The sequence below is a fragment of the Podarcis vaucheri genome (assembly GCF_965113315.1).
Source record: "Podarcis vaucheri genome assembly, chromosome: 7".
In the NCBI taxonomy this organism is placed as follows: Eukaryota; Metazoa; Chordata; class Lepidosauria; order Squamata; family Lacertidae; genus Podarcis; species Podarcis vaucheri.
In genome coordinates, this window is record NC_138765.1 from 38,530,631 (window position 1) to 38,550,440 (window position 19,810).

Consider the following 19,810-nt stretch of genomic DNA (forward strand, 5'->3'; position numbering starts at 1 on the left):
TTCTTGTAGTTTGGATCCATTGCTCCGTGTCCGCTTCTCTGGAGCAGCAGAAAACAACCTTTCTCCCTCCTCTATGTGACATCCTTTTATATATTTGAACATGGCTATCATATCACCCCTTAACCTCCTCTTCTCCAGGCTAAACATGCCCAGCTCCCTTAGCCGTTCCTCATAAGGCATCGTTTCCAGGCCTTTGACCATTTTGGTTGCCCTCCTCTGGACACGTTCCAGTTTGTCAGTGTCCTTCTTGAATTGTGGTGCCCAGAACTGGACACAGTACTCCAGGTGTGGTCTGACCAGAGCAGAATACAGTGGCACTATTACTTCCCTTGATCTAGATGCTATACTCCTATTGATGCAGCCCAGAATTGCATTGGCTTTTTTAGCTGCCGCGTCACACTGTTGGCTCATGTCAAGTTTGTGGTCAACCAAGACTCCTAGATCCTTTTCACATGTACTGCTCTCAAGCCAGGTGTCACCCATCTTGTATTTGTGCCTCTCATTTTTTTTGCCCAAGTGCAATACTTTACATTTCTCCCTGTTAAAATTCATCTTGTTTGTTTTTCGGGTTAGCAGAGCTCGTAACCCGAAGCATTGGTAAGGAGGACGGTACATAACCTGAGGTTTCACTGTACTGTACTTCAATTTCATTCAGGGCCAGGTTATATTACCATTTCAGTCCAGGCTCTGGGCATCTTTTCCTCCACCCTTTGCTAAGCCTGAGGGAGCCAGTTTCTCTAGTAAAAGGTTGCCAGGAGTCATTCACCTCTTTTGGCTCAGGATATCTTAGCAGAACACAGCAACAATTGGAGCTGGATCTGCATGGAGAGCCCATACACCCTGGACTCCACGGACAATGGAAAGGCTTTGCAGGAAGATAGTGGCAGATTTATAAACACCAAGCAGGGACAGTCTGAAACTCTCAGTCAAGTTAGCAATCAAGAAGCCATTGATGGCAGGAAGAGAGATAAGGCTATTCTTGTGCAGGCCTTTTTCTGCTGGAACTGAAAGTGTTTTTTTCAAATCACGTTGCTGAAATTCCTGGAAGTTCCCAATTGGATTTTTTCCAAGAAAGAAATGCTAGACAATCCACATGGTGTGTCATTTATTTAGTGTGCTGCTTTCCATCAGAAGTGACCCCAAAACAGTTTGCATACAACAATAAAACACCACCAACAAAATACGTAAAATGCAATTAAAAATAGCAAGAAAACAATAACAATCCCTATAAGGATGTAAAGAAGGGTGAAACTGAACTAGGTTTTGCCTCCAACACTTGAGAAACAGGTGAGTCTTCACCCTTTGAGGGAAGCCTGTTAGTATTATAACCGTTAGTGTTGTAGTCAAGGGAATCCCACAACTGGGCTGCTGCCACAGAGAAGGCCCTGTTCCACCAAAAAAGTGCAAGTAGATAGCAAGTAAATAGGTACCACTCCGGCAGGAAGGTAAATGGCGTTTCTGTGCGCTGCTTTGGTTTTGGTGTTCAGTTGCACCAGAAGCGGCTTAGTCATGCTGGCCACATGACCCAGAAAAACTGTCTGAGTGGGAAAGTCAATTCACCTGACGTTGAATTGGGATGTGAATTTTTGGAGAGCTGTGTTCATGATGAAAGCATAGTTGCAGCTCACAAAATATGATTGCTGGGTATCTGCTGATTTTGTCATTGTGTGTTATTTTGATTCATTTATTCTATACATTGAACTTTTGTGTATTTTACTTTTGTTTTAATATGTTGTCCATGACTTTGTGGGCCTTTGGACCAGAAAGCAGTAAATAAATAAACCATAGCAAAACATGCACAAACGGATGTTACACGAACCACAATTTAAGAAGGAAATTGACAACCTTTGTGTCTGTTTTAGGGGCTTCCCATTGAGAGATCTGGTTGGCCACTGAGAGAACAGAGTGTTTGGCTTCCCCAACATGATGCCCTCCAGATGTTTGGGACTATAACTCCCATCAGCAGCAGCCAGCATGTTGGGCTGAGGGGAGCTGACATCCGAAACATCTGGAGCCTGCTGTAGAGACTTGGAGAAGATCCACATCGCGCCTTTTAAGTACAATACTTAAGTAGAAAGAACCCTGGGAGCTGTAGCTCCCTCCTACAGAGCTATCATTCCTAGCACCCTTAACAAACTACCTTCCCAGGATTCTTTGGGGAAAGTCACATGCTCTCAATGTGTGTTGGATGTGCACAGATTTTAGTTAATTCATATTCAGCTCTAGATGTCTCTGGTAAAGGCAAAGTCATGGTTCTGCAGGGGTTAAGTGGACTGCAAGAACGTGAGGAAAACAAAGAGGCTGGTCCAGAGCAAGGAAGTGGGTCATGTCCTGCCTGAGGAGGAGTAGAGAGCCATGGGGAGTACAAGGGAGGCAGCTACCTTTCTGGTGGGGACAGTGGAAGGCGGTTGCTCCCGGGATTTGCAGCTCGAGGGCATTCTGCCTTTGGCAAGTATCAGAAAAGGATGGCAAGGATCCTGATTATGTTAGTGAGTCTGCTCAGCAGCTCATTGCCTTGCAGTGCTGAGCCATCATCTTACAGCGACACGAGTGTTGTCTTCCGAATGACGAAGCCAGCTGTACTAGTGCGTAAGTCATTACAGCTCTCTCACTCTCTCCCCGTGTGTGTTTATAATATCAGTTACCTTTGCTCTTGCTGTCCCCAATCTGGTGCCCTCCAGATGTTTTGACCGATGACTCTCACTGGCCCCAGCCATCTCTGGAGGCACCGTATTAGGTCTGGCATGCCGGCGCTGAATTGTGGGGTGAATTCAGTTCTACTGATAGCGCCGTTGTCCCTCACAGCTGTGATCGCATTCTCTCTTGGCAGTCAATGAGAAAACTGCTCATGTCATACAGACAGCCTTCCAGCATGCAGACTACCCAGACATCAAGGGGGAGAAGTCTGTGCGGTTTCTTGGGAAGATTGCCTATGGATTGAAAAAGTAAGTGTGTCTCTGCTTAAGCTCCCTAGTTTATATCTCGCCCATCACAAACCTGTTTAGCTCTGTTTTGCTGAGTTTCTCATTTTCCTAGTCTCAAGTTTGGTTCTCCACATAGCTGCATCTGTATGCCTTTTTTTTTAAAAAGTCCTTATGATTATTTGCCAACATTTTAGTGTGATTCTCTTAAAACAAACATTTTATACACACATTTGCCTAGCATATATATTTTGCAAATATTTTCCCCCAAATATAATTTATTTATAAAAATGATTTAAATAATAGAATCATAGAATTGTAGAGTTGGAAGGGACCCTGGAGTCATCTAGTCCAACCCCTTGCAATGCAGGGATCTTAACTAGATCATACAATACAGATGGCTATCCAGCCTCTGCTTAGAAACATACAAGGAAGGTGAGTCTACTACCTCTCATGGGAGTCTGTTCCACTGTCGAACGGCTCTTACTGTCAAAAAGTTCTTCCTGATGTTTAGTCAGTATCACTTTTTGTGTGACTTGAATCCATTGGTTTGTGTCCTGCCCTCCAGAACAGGAGAAAACAAGCTTGTTCCATCTTCCATGTGACAGCTCTTAAGATATTTGAAAATGGCTATCATATCTCCTCTGAGTCTCTTCTTTCCCCGGCTAAACATGCCCAGCTCCCTCAACCATTCCTCATGAGGCTAAGTTTCCAGACCCATGATCATCTTGGTCACCTCCTCTGCACACGTTCCAGCTTCTAATATCCTTCTTAAATTGTGGTGTCCAGAACTGGACGCAGTACTCCAGGTGTGGTGTGACCAAGACAGAATACCACTATTTTGGGGGTGGGGACAGAGCTGTTTATAACAATTACAGTGGTACCTCATGTTAAATACTTAATTTGTTCTGGAGGTCCATTCTTAACCTGAAACTGTTCTTAACCTGAAGCACCACTTTAGCTAATGGGGCCTCCCGCTGCTGCTGTGCCGCCAGAGCACGATTTCTGTTTTCATCCTGAAGCAAAGTTCTTAACCCAAGGTAATATTTCTCAGTTAGTGGAGTCTGTAACCTGAAGCATATGTAACCTGAAGCGTATGTAACCTGAGGTACCACTGTATATGTAAAATAATATCATGAACACCATTTAAAATGTTAAAATCAGAAATCAGCTCTTACGCATTTTGTCATGCACTTTTATATTAAAATGCATTTTTTGTACGTTATTTTCACTAACGTGCTAATTGTGTATGTTTGTGTTTGCATTTTTGCTCTCACTATTTGTTTGGAGAACTGTATTGCAAAATTCGTAAAACTGCAAATTCTGAAGGATGGGTCTGGTTTTAGTTTGCATCTTGTTTCAGAAAGTTCACATTTGGTAGATTTGCCTTTAAATATGAAGTAGGTCCAATTTCTCTGCCAGCCTTCACCTTGCCTTAAAATAGGGCTCTTCAAAAGTTGCTGCACCATATCCCAGGTCAGACTATTTGCCAGATAACGGTGCTGTATATTCCAACTGGCAGCAGCCCTCCAGTTCCTCAAGCAGAGGCCTATCCCATCTGCTCCTCATTGGTCTTCAGCTACTAGGTTTGAGCCCATGGTTTGGATCACAACAGCAGCAGCACCTCATAGAAATGGATAGTAAAAAAAGAGAAAGAAGTGGGTCCCCAATCTCCTTCACGCACAAATACCTGGTAGCATTTTACTAGCTGCTGAAGGATGGGAATTGCTGTCAGATGGAAAACTGTTCAGGTCTGCCTTTACAAATTGGCTTGCTATGATTTGGGAGGTAGCTTTAACCGAATGTTTAACACGGCATGGCATAGTGGTAAGAGATCAAGCTACAACAAAACAAAACAAAAACCCTTTGGTACTGCCTGATTTCTGTTCATTTCCTATGCCAATAAATCTGCATTCCCAATTAAACCACCTGCAAGACAACTACTCTTATGGAGAGATTTTGTCTCTTAATCTATTTTGGTACTGCATACTGAAAATATGCCTATTATGTGGTTGAATGTTTGTACTCCACATTTTGTTTGCCCTTAATATATGTTTACTGAAATTCAATGCAACACATATGTTTAAAAAAAAAATGGAGAGAGAAAAGAAATGTGCCAAGTGTGAGCTGGTTGCTTTGCAGGAAGAAAAGGTGCAATAGCTTCAGCCCCACCTATCCCCATTTTGACTTATTTGATTATTAATTTCTGGATTGAGCAGAGCAGCCTGTCCTGGAAGAGTGACATGGGGGGGGGGGTTGCCTCTAGGGAAGAGGAAGCTCACCAAATGCAGGAGGCAAACACTTGGAGGAATGTGACAAGAAGCAGAAGCACTTCTTTGCTAGCTGGGGCTGATGGGAGCTGCAGTCCAAAACATCTGGAAGCTCAGGGAAGGCAGGTGCCAAAGGCTATGATAAGATGTGCAGGACTCTAGACCATGACTGTGTTATTTCCGTATATGATGTGTTGTGTGTGACCCACAGCTAAAGCTACCATGCAGGGTTACACTAGCAATGGGAGGGCTTGGATGTGGTCAGTGAGTGCATCCCAAGGGGACCTGGGGTTGTCTATGTACCTCTTCCAGCGAAAGAGCCCAGCCTGCTTCAATTGTACTAAGCCAGCCATTCTTTGCTTCCCTTCTGAAGCATCCATATTGGAGAACTGACAATAGAAAACACCACAGTTGACCTCAAGGAGGACGACGCCATCAACATCGGAATTCAGAATGTTTCTGCTTCCTTCCAAGGAACCCTCAGCTATGGCTATGTGGGTGGCTGGCTGTGAGTATTTCCAGAGAAGTCCACATCTGCCAGTTTGGTCCTTTTGTGGGGGGAGATGATGAGGGTGTGAAAATGGAAACATCAGCTTTGCATTTACCACACAACCCCCCACTGCATCACATCCAAACAGCACGACGTTGGCTGGCACAGAGCCTAATGTGTGCAGTAGCGCATGTGCTCTGTTCCAAAAACACCATCCTTCCTGGTTAATTCTACCTGTGTTCCACATGTTCGCAAAATGTCACACTGACATTCTATCTGAGAGCATCTCTGCAACAGATGATGTTGTTTGGTGATTATCATTGTTAAAAATATTGTCACAGGGTGAAGCTCATCCATTCTATTGACTTCGAAATTGAGTCATCCATTGATCTGCAGATAAACGTTAAATTGTGTAAGTAGCGGAATATTCTTGGCTATTGAGACTGGTTAGAATGAGGGCTTAATATACGCAAGAGGCAGCAGTTGGGTGTCTCCTTGAGATGAGATTCAGAGGGAGGGGTTAAGGAAAGCCAGTTTCTCCTGTGATGTAAAGTCTGGTTTATTATCTCTGGTTTACGACCCCCTTCCTGGAAAACTGGGGGAAACTATTGGAAGGGAGTACCCAACTGACTCCTGGTTCCTAATAACTTGAGGCATTTGCTTCTCTATTGGACAGTGTCGGATGACGGGCGTGTGCTAGTGGACACCTCGGACTGTTACCTGACTTTCCACAAGCTGACCCTGCATCTACAAGGAGACAAAGAGTATGCTTCATTATTTGAAATCCACACCAGGGTTTAGTAGTGCCTGACTTTCACTTGAAGGACTCCCATATTCATCAGGCTAGAAACATAAGAAACTGTCTTATACTGAGCCAGAACATTGGCCCATCAAGCGCAGTGCTGTCCACATTGACCAGCAGCTCTCAAGGGTTTCAAGTTCTCTCCCAGCCCTACCCTGGGGATTGAATCTGGGACCTTCTGGTGTGCTCTATCACCAAGCTACAGTCTTTCCTTGTGTAGTCTTATGTAGCTGCTTTGCCACTATCAACCTCCATTTTGCTGACCCATGAAACCAGAAGCCTAAAAGCCAAACTTCCCATAAGATTAAGCACATCATTGGCAGTTAGTTTCAATTAATAATCTGTGCAGAGGTGTGGGAATGTTGTGGACAGTAGGAGAGGATATACAGTATTGATTAAATATTATCCTTTCTCACTCACGCTAGTGAGTCAGTAGCAGAGTACATTCCCCAGTATATTGCAGGAAGCTAGTTGGTGGATTCATTTGAATCTCTTTACTTAAGCAGTCCAGTCTGGCTTGTCCAGATTGGGTTTATTCCTGGTAAATCCCCTTTGTTCCGCTTAAAAAGAATAAAGATACAACTCTCCTTTCTTAAAAGTAATGATAAGAAGTTTACTTACATTCAGTTCACAGTGATTCCCTGAAGGCAGAATTTAGTTTGAAGTTACAGAAGAGAGTTTGAGTTCATCCCATATGAGAATGAGCCCATGTGCTGCTGGCTGAGAGCCAGCACAGAGCAAAATAGCATCAGTATCAGAAGAGAGCAGCAAAAGAGGAAGGTGGCTGCGCGACTGGCCCTTTTACAGGGTCACGACCATCTACCTGGTCACAAGCGGGGGGGGGGGTGCTCCAGACAGGTGTGACAGGATGTCCTCCTGGCTGGAGTAACATCCCCCTGTGTGTCCACTCTGGGCAAACAGGAAATGTTGTATTTGACTGCTACAGTGATGCCACATCCCACAAGAAGGGCATTTTCTTCATGATCCTGTTGCATGGGAAGGGGAGGTTTCACACTTACAGGCTGGTCCTGACTGAAATTCTGCCTCAGAATTGAGGGTTCCACATTTGCTGCTTGAAAACAAAAACAGAGAGACATTCTAATTTTTTTGTGTTTAGCAGTGCCTCAAGTCTGGCCTTGAGCATCTTTTAAGATAAACCTTATTAAGAAGGACAGCCCAATACGTTTTTCTGCCCAGAGCAAAGTACAAGATGGCAGCCCCTCCCAATCCCACACCCAGAAGTCCACTAGACTGACAGCTGAATCTGACCTCAACACTACTGATGGGCCTGCATACACCACCACACCTGAGGCAGCAGGCTAGTTAAGTGGGACAGGCCAGGTTGTGTCTGATGGGCAGCGGAATGGTTGCGAGGTGGCTTATGAGGAGCAGTCGAGGGTCTGCCACCCCAGCCCCACAGCTTCTGTCACCTGAGGCAGGCGCCTCACTTTGCCTAATGGTAGAGCAGGCAGTGCTCTGCAAGGCTTACTTGCTTGCCCTGACTTCTAATCTCCAGGGTGAATTAGGCTTTGGAAGCTTTAAGGTGAAAGGTGCTCTTGATTGTTAGTATTTTGATCATCTTTGTATTTGGATTTTATGTTTAGATTTTCTCTTTATGTTGTAGCTCACTTAGAGCCCATTAGATAGAGTAGGACAAAAAAATCCATATCCAAATGTGTTGTAATAATGAACTTCTTGAGCTCACATCCAGTCTTTCTCCATGCAGCCCAGGATGGCTAAAACAGCTTTTTACAAACTTCATCTCGTTTACGTTGAAGCTCGTTCTCAAAAACCAGGTAAGAGACATGGAAGGGTAATTGACACAGGGCTGATGTATGCTAAATGTCATGCATGCTGGGCAATTGATTAATCAGGCTGCACTATGGCAAATAAAGATATGGAAAGACCTAATTTACATGATCTTAATGAAACCATCATTTATCTGGCTTTCCTTTTAAAAAGTGACTCGGGGTTTAGCTTTCAAGTCCTTGGGAAACAATAAGAGAAGTGCCGTTTCCTTGCAGACTGCAGTCTCTGCCTCAGCCTCCTTTTAAACTATGGACATATTTCCAGGTGATTTTCACAAAAATATGCATTTTACCCTAGCATTGCATTTTTTTGTACACATTGATTGGAGAACTGCATTGCAAAATCTCGAGAAGTGTGAATTTTGGAGGCTGTTTGTGTTTCATTTTGCATGTTGTTTTGGAAAGCGTGAATTCATAAATTTGTGTTTAGATGTGAACTGAATTTAATTCCTCCTCTGTCTCAATTCACACAATACTATTCAATGGTGCTGCTTCACACATCCATCTGTGAGTCATCTAGGAAACTGCCTTATGCTAGACCATTTGGCTTAGTATCTAGCTTAGTACTACTTACACTGGCTGGCAGCAGCTCTCCAGGATTTCAGGTAGGGGTCTCTCCCAGTCCTAGCAAGAGACGCCAGAGACTGTACCTGGGATCTGCTTGTTGCTCCAATAATGAGCTACAGCCTTTCCCCAAACATGTGTTTGAACATCTCTTTCCCCTCTTTTACAGGTGTGTAAAGAAATTAACTATATTTCTCAGCTACTGGCAGATTATGTGCATGAGACGTCAGGTAAATCTCTGTTCACTTTTGTTGCTGTTCCATTTCTAAAAATTACTATTAAAAGCTCTTACTCCTCCATTTATATAACAGTCTCACATGGTATGTATAGTCTGCTTCTATAGTCTTCAGGGCTACACTTCAGTCCACACACTTTGCATCTGCACCCAACTGGATTTCAAATGTCCTTAGCTAGAAACTAGAAAAAAGTAAAGTAGCAGGGTAGGCTGGGACAGATCCTGCAGCCCGCCGCATCTCCCTGGAAGCCTAATTTTAAGGCCCACTGGCCATGAAAGGGATGGAGTAATATATTCTAAAAGACTTGTGGGAGTATCCTGCAGGGGGTAAGATGCATTTGGGTCATGCTTTGCTTGAACACAAGGAAATGCCCCCACCAAAAACAATCCCCTGGCTCCAAATCATGGCCAAAAATATGACATTTAGGTCAAAATGACCTAAACTTCCCTATGAAGGAATGTTGCAGCATTTGGGACTTCTTAGTTTAGAGAAGAGACAACATGATAGAAGAAGAGGAGGAGTAGTAGTTTGGATTTGATATCCCACTTTATCACTACCCGAAGGAGTCTCAAAGCGGCTAACATTCTCCTTTCCCTTCCTCCCCCACAACAAACACTCTGTGAGGTGAGTGGGGCTGAGAGACCTCAAAGAAGTGTGACTGGCCCAAGGTCACCCAGCAGCTCCATGTGGAGGAACGGAGACGCGAACCCAGTTCACCAGATCAGGAGTCTACCACTCTTAACCACTACACCACACTGGCTCTTAGGAAGTTGATGAAATTATGTATGACATGGGGAAAGTGGCTAGGGGAAAGTTTTTCTCCCTTTCTCATAACTCTGGAACTTGGGGACATCAAATGAAGCTGATTCAGGACAGATAAAAGGAAGACTTCTTCATGCAGCTCAGCATAGTTAAACTGTGGAATTTGCTCCTTCAGGAGGCAGTGATGGCAACCAACCTGGATGACTTTAAAAGAGGATTAGACAAATTCATGGAGGAAGAGTCTATCAATGGCTACTAGTTAAGATGGCCATGCTCTGCCTCCACAGCTTTCAAATTTCAGTTGCTGGAAACCACAGGAGGAGCGGAGAGGGCTCTCGTGCTTGGGATCTGCTTGCGGGTTTCCAACAGGCATTGGGTTGGCCACCGTAAGAACAGGACGCTGGACTAGAAGGGCCATGGCTCTAACTTAGTAGGCTCCTCAACATATTCTAAAAGCTCACTCTTTAATTTTCTGATAGCCAACTTCCTTAAAGATGGGGATATCGGAATAGATATTTCTGTGACCGCATCTCCGGCAATCAAAGCAAATTACATAGAATCGCACCACAAGGTAAGACAATTCCCACAAAATAAACTTCCCTGTGTGAAGGAAAGGGCAATTTTTGATGACGCAAACCCTGCCTCTTTATAGTTGCTGCAGGTGAGAGCCAGGTCACCTCCACACAATGGCTTCCCTCAAGAATCCTGAGAACAGTAGTTAAGGGTGCTGAGAAGTGTAGTTCTGAGGGATAAAATGACAGTTCCCATAATGCTTGGGGAGGGGAGGGGAAAAGCCATGTGCTTTAAATGTAGAGTGTGAGTGTTGACTAGAGGTGTTCTTAGGCTTCCAGTTAAGGACAGATGCTGCTACTAATGGAACTTAACTGCTCATTTTAATATAAAACACAATTGAGGACTAAGATGAGCAGGGCCAGAGGTAAAAGTGGGTGGAGCAATGGACACCAGAGGTTTATACACCACTCTGCCCTCATTGAGGCAAGCAAGAGGGAGCATTGCAGTGGAAAGGCAATCCTGATGAGGCAGAAGTCCTGGAGGAGAGCCAGTGAGGGTGTGGCTTAGCAGGCCCCCACCAGGCTAGACAGAGAAGCCTAGAGGGCCACATTTGTCCTCTAGGACTGCGATTCCCACCTGTGGTCTAATATGCCTCTATAGCCTTCTTCCCAGTCACAAAAATACAGGAGTTCCATGCAATTCCTGTGGAAGGTGGATGATTCCGTCCTATGATTCTGAACTCGTCATTCTCCCAGTGTCCTTCTCCGCACAATGCCCCATTCAGCAGAAGTCTTGGTGTTTCTACCAACCAGGGCTGGCCCACCCATGGGACCAGGTGAGGCAACTGTCTCGGGTGGCAGGGTCCATAGGGGCAGCAGATCCTGATCTGGATATTTCTTTCCCTCTTGTTCCTGGTGTTGATACTCAACTCAACTCACCCCTTCTTCCCTGGCCGGGGGGGGGGGGGACGACGACCATTTTGTGGTTTGCCTCAGGTGTCAAAATATATTGGACTGGTCCTGTCACCAACCAATATGACAACAACAGCAAAGTTTCTTTAAAACAAACATACTTATTATGGCACAAGCTTTTCCGTACTATTGTCTGCTACTTCATCACTTGCATGAGGCATCATCCCTGGGGCCTCTAACTACATGGGATGTTAATGTGGTGATTAGCGATCATGCTATGTGATTTTTCTAAATTAAATACCAGGTGAAGAGGGAACAGTAGTTGCCAAGATTGCCCACAGGCTGTGATGAAAAGGAGGGTTTGTACTTTGTGTATGCTTCATTTCAGTTTGCGTTTACTTCTGCTGTTTTTCTTTATATTTTTGTTCTTGCGTGGTATTGAAGTGTCTTGTTTAAAATTTTTTAAACACAAACAAATGGTTGGATGCATTTTCCTACAAGGAGATTGTCGGTCCCTCTAAACATTGAGGTGTTTATGTGTGACTCCCACATTTCAATAACCCTTTCGCACTTACAAATGTTTTTTGGGGGAATACCAATTCAGTGCCTGTCCCATCACTTTCTGCTGAAATCACAAAACTTTTCATACTGCAAATGTTGTGGGTTGTGTGTGTGTGTGTCCCGTTTTGTTGCTCTATAGCACTGGGGTCACCCCTCCAGATGTCAACGATGCTGTTACACTGGGGAAGTATCGCAGAAGACTGAATACAGCAAAATGATGTGTGGAGGATCCAGAATGAATCCACAAGGAACATCTGCAGTTTATAAAGCCCACTCACATTTTCTTCTCTTGAAAGGGCCTCGTCGTGTACCAGAACCATTCAGGCATCTTCCATGACTCTGCCTTCACACCGTCTCTGCTGACTGATTCCAAAATGGTCTATTTCTGGTTTTCAGACCAAGTCCTCAATTCTGTGGCCTTGGCAACTTTTCTAGATAAGCGCCTGGAGTTAACACTCACAGGGGAAAAATTAAAGGTAAATTTTTCAGGTGGCCATTTGACTTGGCTTCACTTGTGGGGTTTTAATGGCAAGGCGTGGTCATCTCCTGCTAGCAAGAAGCACCAGTTTCACCCAGTTGGTTGGGCCAGGGAGCTTCTTATAGGGGGGCGGGGGTTGGTATTCAGGGCACAGCACCTCACCTCACCCACTCTGGCCTATCAGGGTCTCGCTTGCTAGTGTGGATGACCACCCTGTAGTTCCCCTCTTGGTCAGGTGGTGGTGCTTGGGGTCAGTTGCAGCCTCTAATCACCCAAGTTGCTGATTTAGTCCCTTTTGCCGGCTCAAATCAAGTGCTCAAAAGGGGCTCCCTTTTAAGGAGGGCAAAGGAAACAAACAAAAGTTCATTCAACTCATTGCTTTTACCACCCAACCTTCTATATATTCCACGTGTGTAAGACAACATACAATTTCTTCTTGTGCTTGGGACACATAAGCTATGAATTTCCCTTTTTAGGGATGTGCATTGCATACATTCATTGTTTTTGTTATATGATGGAAGATTCACCTCTTCACTTGAGTTTTCCATATGCGCGTGTGTGTACACCCACCCAATTCGTGATTGCATATTGTTTTCACTGATTTTAATCTTGTATATTTATACATTGCTGTAACCTACCCTGGTGGTGGTGGTGATGATGATGATGATTCCATGCATAGAAGTAGAACTTAGTACATCAGAACTGCTGTGATTCCCACATTGCAGGGCTTGAACTAGATTGCCCTTTGCACCCTTCCCAACCCTACAGTTCTGTGATGCTAGGAAATACAAGTACATTTTACTTCTTCATCTTTTGTGTCTTTTTTTTAAAGGAAATGTTTGAAATTGAAGAGCTGAAAACTCAGCAGGAGATTGTGCAAAAGGTAACTTTTGACCAAATCCCAACCTATCATTTGATGTGTAGGTAGCACATGGTATTGCCTGGATATTGCCTGAACTATTTTCAAGTTTGATTCTTCTTCTTCTTCTTAAAATCAAGCTCTGTTGCTTGGCATCAGCAGCCACACTATGTCTGTCTTTATGCCCCCCAGATTTTTCGGGGTGCCTCCTACAACGACTCCCTGGCTAAGGTGTGGAGCCTTGACCCTCCTCAGATTATCCTCCAGCCCGAAGGAACCATTGTGAAGTCATCTGTGGCTGTGGAACTCAGTGTTCCTCTGCAAGGCGAAGGTCCCCCCTCTGTAGCTTTGTATTTCGAAAAGGTAAGTGAATTTGCAGTTTGCATTTTGGAGACAGGAGCCAAAGGCCCACTGGTCACAAATCAGCCACCATTTGCAAGCGCATGTGATGTGGAACAAAGCGGGCGTCATGGAATATAGGAAACTGCCTTATCCAGAGCCAAAGCCTTGGTCTATCCAGCTCAGTATTGTCCACACTGGTTAGCTGGGGCTCTTTGGGGTTTCTGGAAAAATCTCCTTCAGTCTTACTTGGAGGTGCTGTAAATTGAACCCGGGACTTTCTGGGTGCAAAGCAGATGCTCTTGCATGGAGCTATGGCCTTACAATTCTGTTAGGATGCAGGTGGGCTCAGAGAATCAGGAAGAGAGCACTGCTGGATCAGTCAGCTCAGGAGCTCGGCCATAAAGAGAACATCTCACCTGGGAGAGGGACAATGGGAAAGGTGTCCCTGTGAATTCTCATTCATTTCTCAGCTGCTTTCAACTTTTATTACTCCAGCATGTAATTAAAAACCCTAAATTCTTCAATAAATCAGCTGTTGGATTGTCTGACGTGTTCTAACTTAATAGGTCAGTTTTTAAATATCTCCTGTAAATCTGTAATCACCCATTCATCAAGAGACGTGATTTATTTCCTGTCCCACACACAGTTCTTATTAATAAACATAAGAGCAGCTATTAATAAATTTACCATCATTTCTCTGTCCTCTTATAAAGCAATTTCTTTAATGTAACCAAAGTAACTAATAAAGTCATGATTTCTAATGCTTTCTATGTTTTTTTAAATGCACTCACAAACCTCTCCGTTCTGCCTTTCCCTCCCTGCAGGAAGTCACCGTCACAGTCCAAGCTTCGTATATGCAAAAAAACCTATACCTGCATCACTCCGAGGCCATGTACGTATTGCGCTTCCATTGTGCAGAGAGAGGATGGGGGCTTCCAGGTGGTTACTGTTTTGAGGTGGGATTCAATCACATACTGGCAACCTCAGGTGCCACAATAAAAGTTGGTTTTGGCACCCCCAAAAGCAGACTTTTTGTGATGAGAGAAGTGCCAGGGAAATGCCCTGGGAAGCATGGAATAACAATTGCTTGGCACAAGGATGCATAACCTCATCACAAAAAAGAAAGCTCAATAAACAAGCCACCTGGAAGCATCTAAGGGAGATCCACACCATGCATTTAAAGTATACCCAATGCACATTTAAAGCATGCAACCCCCCCCCCCAATCCTGCAAACAGTGGTTTGTTAAGGGTACTGGGAACTGTGGGTCCAGGGCTACTCTAGTTCTCTGAATTCTTTGGGGAAGTCATGTGCTTTAAATGAATGGGTGTAGTTTTGCCACTAGAGTGCCTGGGTACGCAAAAGGGACTGGGAAAGGTGCCTGCTCACATTTGCTTACACACTTGGCTTCTTATTTCCCTACAGGATAGAGATCAAAAAACTTAAACGTGCCGCGGATATAGCTGTGGTGAGTACCCAGCATTCATGCTTCTGAGCTTAAAGTGTTGAGCTGAAATTAATCTTCCCCCTCCCACAAAGCTAATTTTTGCTCCACGAATTTCCTGTCAAATATTTTCTGGATGTACCAGTGAATCTATCAACCAAAGATGTTGCAGTAGCATCAGCACTAAGATAAATACCAAAAGAGCACTGTCCAACCTGGCAGGGTTGTTGTGAGAATTGCTGAAAGAATATATGGGAAGGGTTTTAGCATTTCAAAGCAAAGCACATGCCAAGTGTCACAATTCTTCTGCCTTCTGCTGCTGGGAAAATTGGACAGGGGTTCACTCAAGATAAGCCCAGCTTGGCAGCATAAAACAGTCTTCTGCTTTAACAACCAAATTTGTCCAGGGATAGAAGCATTGGGAGGTTTTTGCATCCCCCATAGCACAAACCTTTTGCAGAAGCACAAATCATATTTTGTTTCAGTTACTGTATTATGTTTTGTTTGTATAATTAACAGAAAACTTCATTAAGGATATGCTTATACCTATATTTTAAAAAGCATAGGGTTGCACTGTCCACTATCTACAATCAATTGTTGATCCGCTCTTCCCCAATCTGTGCCCAAAATATTTTGGGGTACAGCTTCCATCAGCCTCAGGAAACATGTTGTAAAATGTCACATACATCAATGGCAGGGGTAGAAATAATGAACTAGTAATAACAATAAAGACTTCTGCAATTAATGACTTTGCTTGCAATGTTTTAATTTCAGAATGATGAAACTCTAAAGCACATTTTGGAGAAAATTGTCTCAGTTGCCGGGATCCCAGAAGTGGTATCAAGTGAGTTGATTTGCTAAGTGTCAGTGTAGTAGCTCTGAGTCCTGAGTGGCAGGAAAGCAAAACAAGTGTGTTGGTGAGGGAATTCACTTCAGTGGAGCTTGGCTCAGAAATGACTTCACAGGGCTCTTTTTAAAAAAACCACGTTGCAGGCCTTTGAGCCAACAACATACCCCTGTTGCTCTGTTTCTGAGATCTCCTGCGTGAACACAGATGGCTTCTCCACACTTCCTCTTGTCTTGTTGCTTTCCCCTGGGGGAAGCTGCTCTTTAGTGCTCAATCAAAGCAAATGGGTTTTCTCCGGATGGATGTTTGCTCTGATTTAACACTAAAGAGCAGGTTTTCCCTGGGAAAGAGGGGCAGGCTCTTCTCGTGGCCTATCTGGCGATGTCAGGGACTGAACCTAGAACCTTCTGCACACAAAGTATGTGCCCTTCCCCCAGTGGCAGACCTATATTTGTGGGTCCCTGAAGCTTGACCTGTTACCAGCAGTGAGGTCTAGGAAACTATTGTTCTCTTCTTCGGTAGGGTTGTTTACCACAACCTCTTCAACGTCTGTGCTACTGACTCTCAAACTTTGGGATTGTTGAAATATATACAACAACAAAAATAATCCATTTGAGTCTTGTGACTCAAATGGTGTCTTCTAGACCCAATATATACCGTATTTTTCACCCCATAGGACGCACCGGCCCATAGGACGCATCAAGTCTTTTTGGGGGGAAATAAAGAAAAAAAATTTATTTTCCCCCCAGGCGCTTGTGGGGCAGGCAGCGGGGAGAAGCGTTCTTCTCCCTGCCGCCCGCCTGGAGATCAGATCCGGGGACAGCAGGAAGACGCGCTGCATCTCCCTGCTGTCCCCGGAGTGGTGGGGCAGGCAGTGGGGAGAAGCGCTCTTCTCCCCGCCGTCAGCCTCCAAACCACTTCGGGAGACAGCGGGATGGCGGCGTTCCGCCTCCCTCTGTCCCCCGACCTTGTGGGGCTGGCGCTGGGGCTCTCCTGAAGCCTGGAAAGCGAGAGGGGTCGGTGCGCACCAACCCCTCTCGCTCTCCAGGCTTCAGTGAAAGCCTGCATTCGCCCCATAGGACACACACACATTTCCCCTTCATTTTTGGAGGGGAAAAAGTGCGTCCTATAGGGCGAAAAATACGGTGTACACACACACACACACACACACACACACACACATATGGCAATGTGGTCTAAAATCACTTCTGGGGGCCCTCCAGGATTAGGGCCCCTGAAGATTAAGTTTACTTAGTTTCATAGTAGATCCCTGCCCCTGCCTTCCACTCAGTTATGACCCCCAAAACAGATGAAGCTTCCTTATACAGTGTCAGATCAACTGGCCCATCTAGCTCAGAACTGTCCACAATGACTTGCAGCAGCTCTCCACGGTTTCAGGAACAGAGTCTTTCCCAGCCCTATCAGGAGATACCAGGGATTGAACCCGGAGCCTTCTGCATGCCAAGCAGAGGCTCTACCTCTGAGCTACAGCCTTCCCCAAGAGGGACTCCGCTTCTGTAAAACCGAATGGTGGTGGTGGTAATTCCATTTCTTGCCCACCTTTCACCATGAGATCCTAGGGCAGCAATTTAAAAATACAATCTTAAAATTAATTTATTTTATAACAAATTACAATAAAAAGACAGGGTGGGGCCTAAATTATATACATCTCAGCAGAGCATGACTTTTTGCCTCATTATGTTGCACAGGCTTCATGGGAGGCAGGTGCAATGTAATAAATGTTAGCATCAGTCCCAGAAAACTTCCCTGCCCCAAACAACCACCACCACTAATCCATTGCTGCAAACCACGGTTATTACTGTGACATCAGACAAATCTGGTTCAATTTGGTTTCACAGGATTTGAGAGGGACATAAGTTCCCTGTTGAGCAGCAAAGGACTCAACCATTTCGACATCATTGATCCTGAGATAGTAACCAAAAAGGCAAGTACAGTTTGATGTATTGGGGCTTATATATCACCCAGCACTATGTCAGTGACCAAACAGCAAAAATATTTTGTGCTTGGCCCTTCCATAGCAGTGGAAAATCCAGGGCACCCATAAAAGGGTTGATTTCATTTGGAAGACAGATTCCTGAGCCAATAGTACAGTGGGGTGCAGAACCAAGCACACTGGCTGTACCAGATTCATGGTCAAAGTGTGTCAAAAGTGCCTTGGCCCAGTATACCTGAAGGAGCGTCTCCACACTCATCGTTCTGCCCGGACACTGAGGTCCAGCTCCGAGGGCCTTCTGGCAGTTCCCTCACTGCGAGAAGTGGGGTTACAGGGAACCAGGCAGAGGGCCTTCTCGGTAGTGGCGACCGCCTTGTGGAACACCCTCCCATCAGATGTCAAGGAAATAAACAACTATCTGACTTTTAGAAGACATCTGAAGGCAGCCCTGTTTAGGGAAGTTTTTAATGTTTGATGTTTTCTTGTGTGTTTAATATTCTGTTGGGAGTCGCCCAGAGACGGGTGGGGTATAAATGATTTGTTGTTGTTGTTATGATATGTCCTGGGCTGCGTGTGTCAACTATAGGGCCGGCCCTGGATGTTTTGCCATTAGAGGCAGAACAAAAATTGCTGCTCCTGCCTCCTCTGCTTCACGCCCAATGCCATGTGCCCACCTGCCACACACCCACTGTTGTGTGCACACATGCCGCCAGGCACACAGCACAGGAAAGAGGAGGGGCTGATAAACACAGCAAGTGATAAGCAACACGCTCCTTGGAGACTGGATCTGCTGCCCCTCCCAGCCATCCAAAGCCTGCCCCCCCTGAGGCGGCTGCCTCACCTTGCCTCATGGGGTGGCTGGCCCTGGCCAGCTGGTTTAGAAATGTTTCTTTGGTGCTTCTGCACTACACTTAGTTTGACACTTTTGCACTTTTGATGTCCACAGCATTCCCTGCCCGAAAACTGGGCTGGATGTGTCTGTTGTTGCTCTATCAGTTGTTGTCCTGTCTGCAGGCAAAGGTGTGTCCTACCACCCTGTGCATTTTCCATTGCAATTCAGTTTGCCCACTTCATCCTGCACTTTTCCTCCCATCCAGGGACACCTAATTCTCCAGATGGACTTTGGCTTCCCACACCATTTGCTTGTAGAGTTTCTGAAGACTACTTTGTAGAAGGAAGAGGAGAAAGAAAAATAAAGGTGATCCAGGTGTATGAGCAACCTGGATGCCCAAGAGAGCTGGTGATCCATTTATTTCCATCTGCTTCCCTGTGATCCCAGATGGATTTCCTGCCAGGACTGAGGCTCTGTCTGCGAGCTTTCTCCTTGACTGTCTCCTGCAGGATAAACTCTCTTGGAAAAGCTCTGGGGATCCCTGGCTCTTAGTGTGACAAGAAGCTGAGTCTCCACAGCTGGAGCACAGTGCCTCAAAAAGGGATCGACACCCTCCCTACAGTGTTGAGCCTGTCTATATTGGATGTGTGATGGCTTTGATCAGCTTTCTCCAACCAGGACAACAGCTCCCACAGGGGGAAAACATGAGCCTGGCTTGCTGGCTTCCATTTTCATGACGCCCCCAAACCCCATTTGGGAGTCAGTTTATGTGCATTGCTTAACTGCCACAATGACGGCAAGCTTTAGGAAATGGCCTCGATAATCTTGTCACTATGCACCTGAGTGTCTTGCCTTCTCAGACCACTCTGGGTCAGAGAAAGGACACCTTTCCACCAAATTCTGGAAAACTTTCTTTCTTTTTTCATTTGAATGCCATGTGCTTCTTTTGTTTCCTAAAAATAAACCTGGTTTTCTGTTTTACTGCATTGCTGTGCATGTTGTTGTCTAAACCTCCCTGTATATCCTCTGTAATCCCTCGTACTTACTAGGGAAATTTAGGTACCTCCAAAGGCCTAAAGGGCTGTTTAAAGTCCTGGTTTTCAGGGGGGTTGACAAGGTGAACTTTTGGGTCCCTTGCAACTCTACAGTTCTGCAATTCTATGAGGTTACCTGACTGGTCTTGGTGAGGGCAGGGTCAGCAGAGGGAATTACAGTTT

At 45.1% G+C, this 19,810-nt stretch overlaps 1 protein-coding gene across 2 annotated transcripts; it reads left to right on the forward strand.

The window, feature by feature from the left end:
* Positions 1–2,347: 2,347 nt before the first annotated feature.
* CETP (cholesteryl ester transfer protein) lies at positions 2,348–19,579 on the forward strand. Of its 2 annotated transcripts, none has more exons than XM_082233516.1 (15): positions 2,348–2,589; positions 2,831–2,945; positions 5,565–5,699; positions 6,023–6,093; positions 6,358–6,445; positions 8,210–8,279; positions 9,025–9,085; positions 10,333–10,424; positions 12,135–12,314; positions 13,149–13,199; positions 13,368–13,538; positions 14,342–14,409; positions 14,942–14,984; positions 15,735–15,804; positions 18,859–19,579. In XM_082233516.1, exons 1-15 carry the CDS (start codon positions 2,466–2,468, stop codon positions 19,032–19,034), a joined length of 1,515 nt encoding a protein of 504 aa, XP_082089642.1. In that variant the 5' UTR covers positions 2,348–2,465; the 3' UTR covers positions 19,035–19,579. The 2 variants fall into 2 exon arrangements, with proteins under 2 accessions (XP_082089642.1, XP_082089641.1); XM_082233515.1 differs by lacking the exon at positions 18,859–19,579 and adding an exon at positions 17,667–18,221 and having other exon boundaries at positions 2,353–2,589.
* Positions 19,580–19,810: the final 231 nt, after the last annotated feature.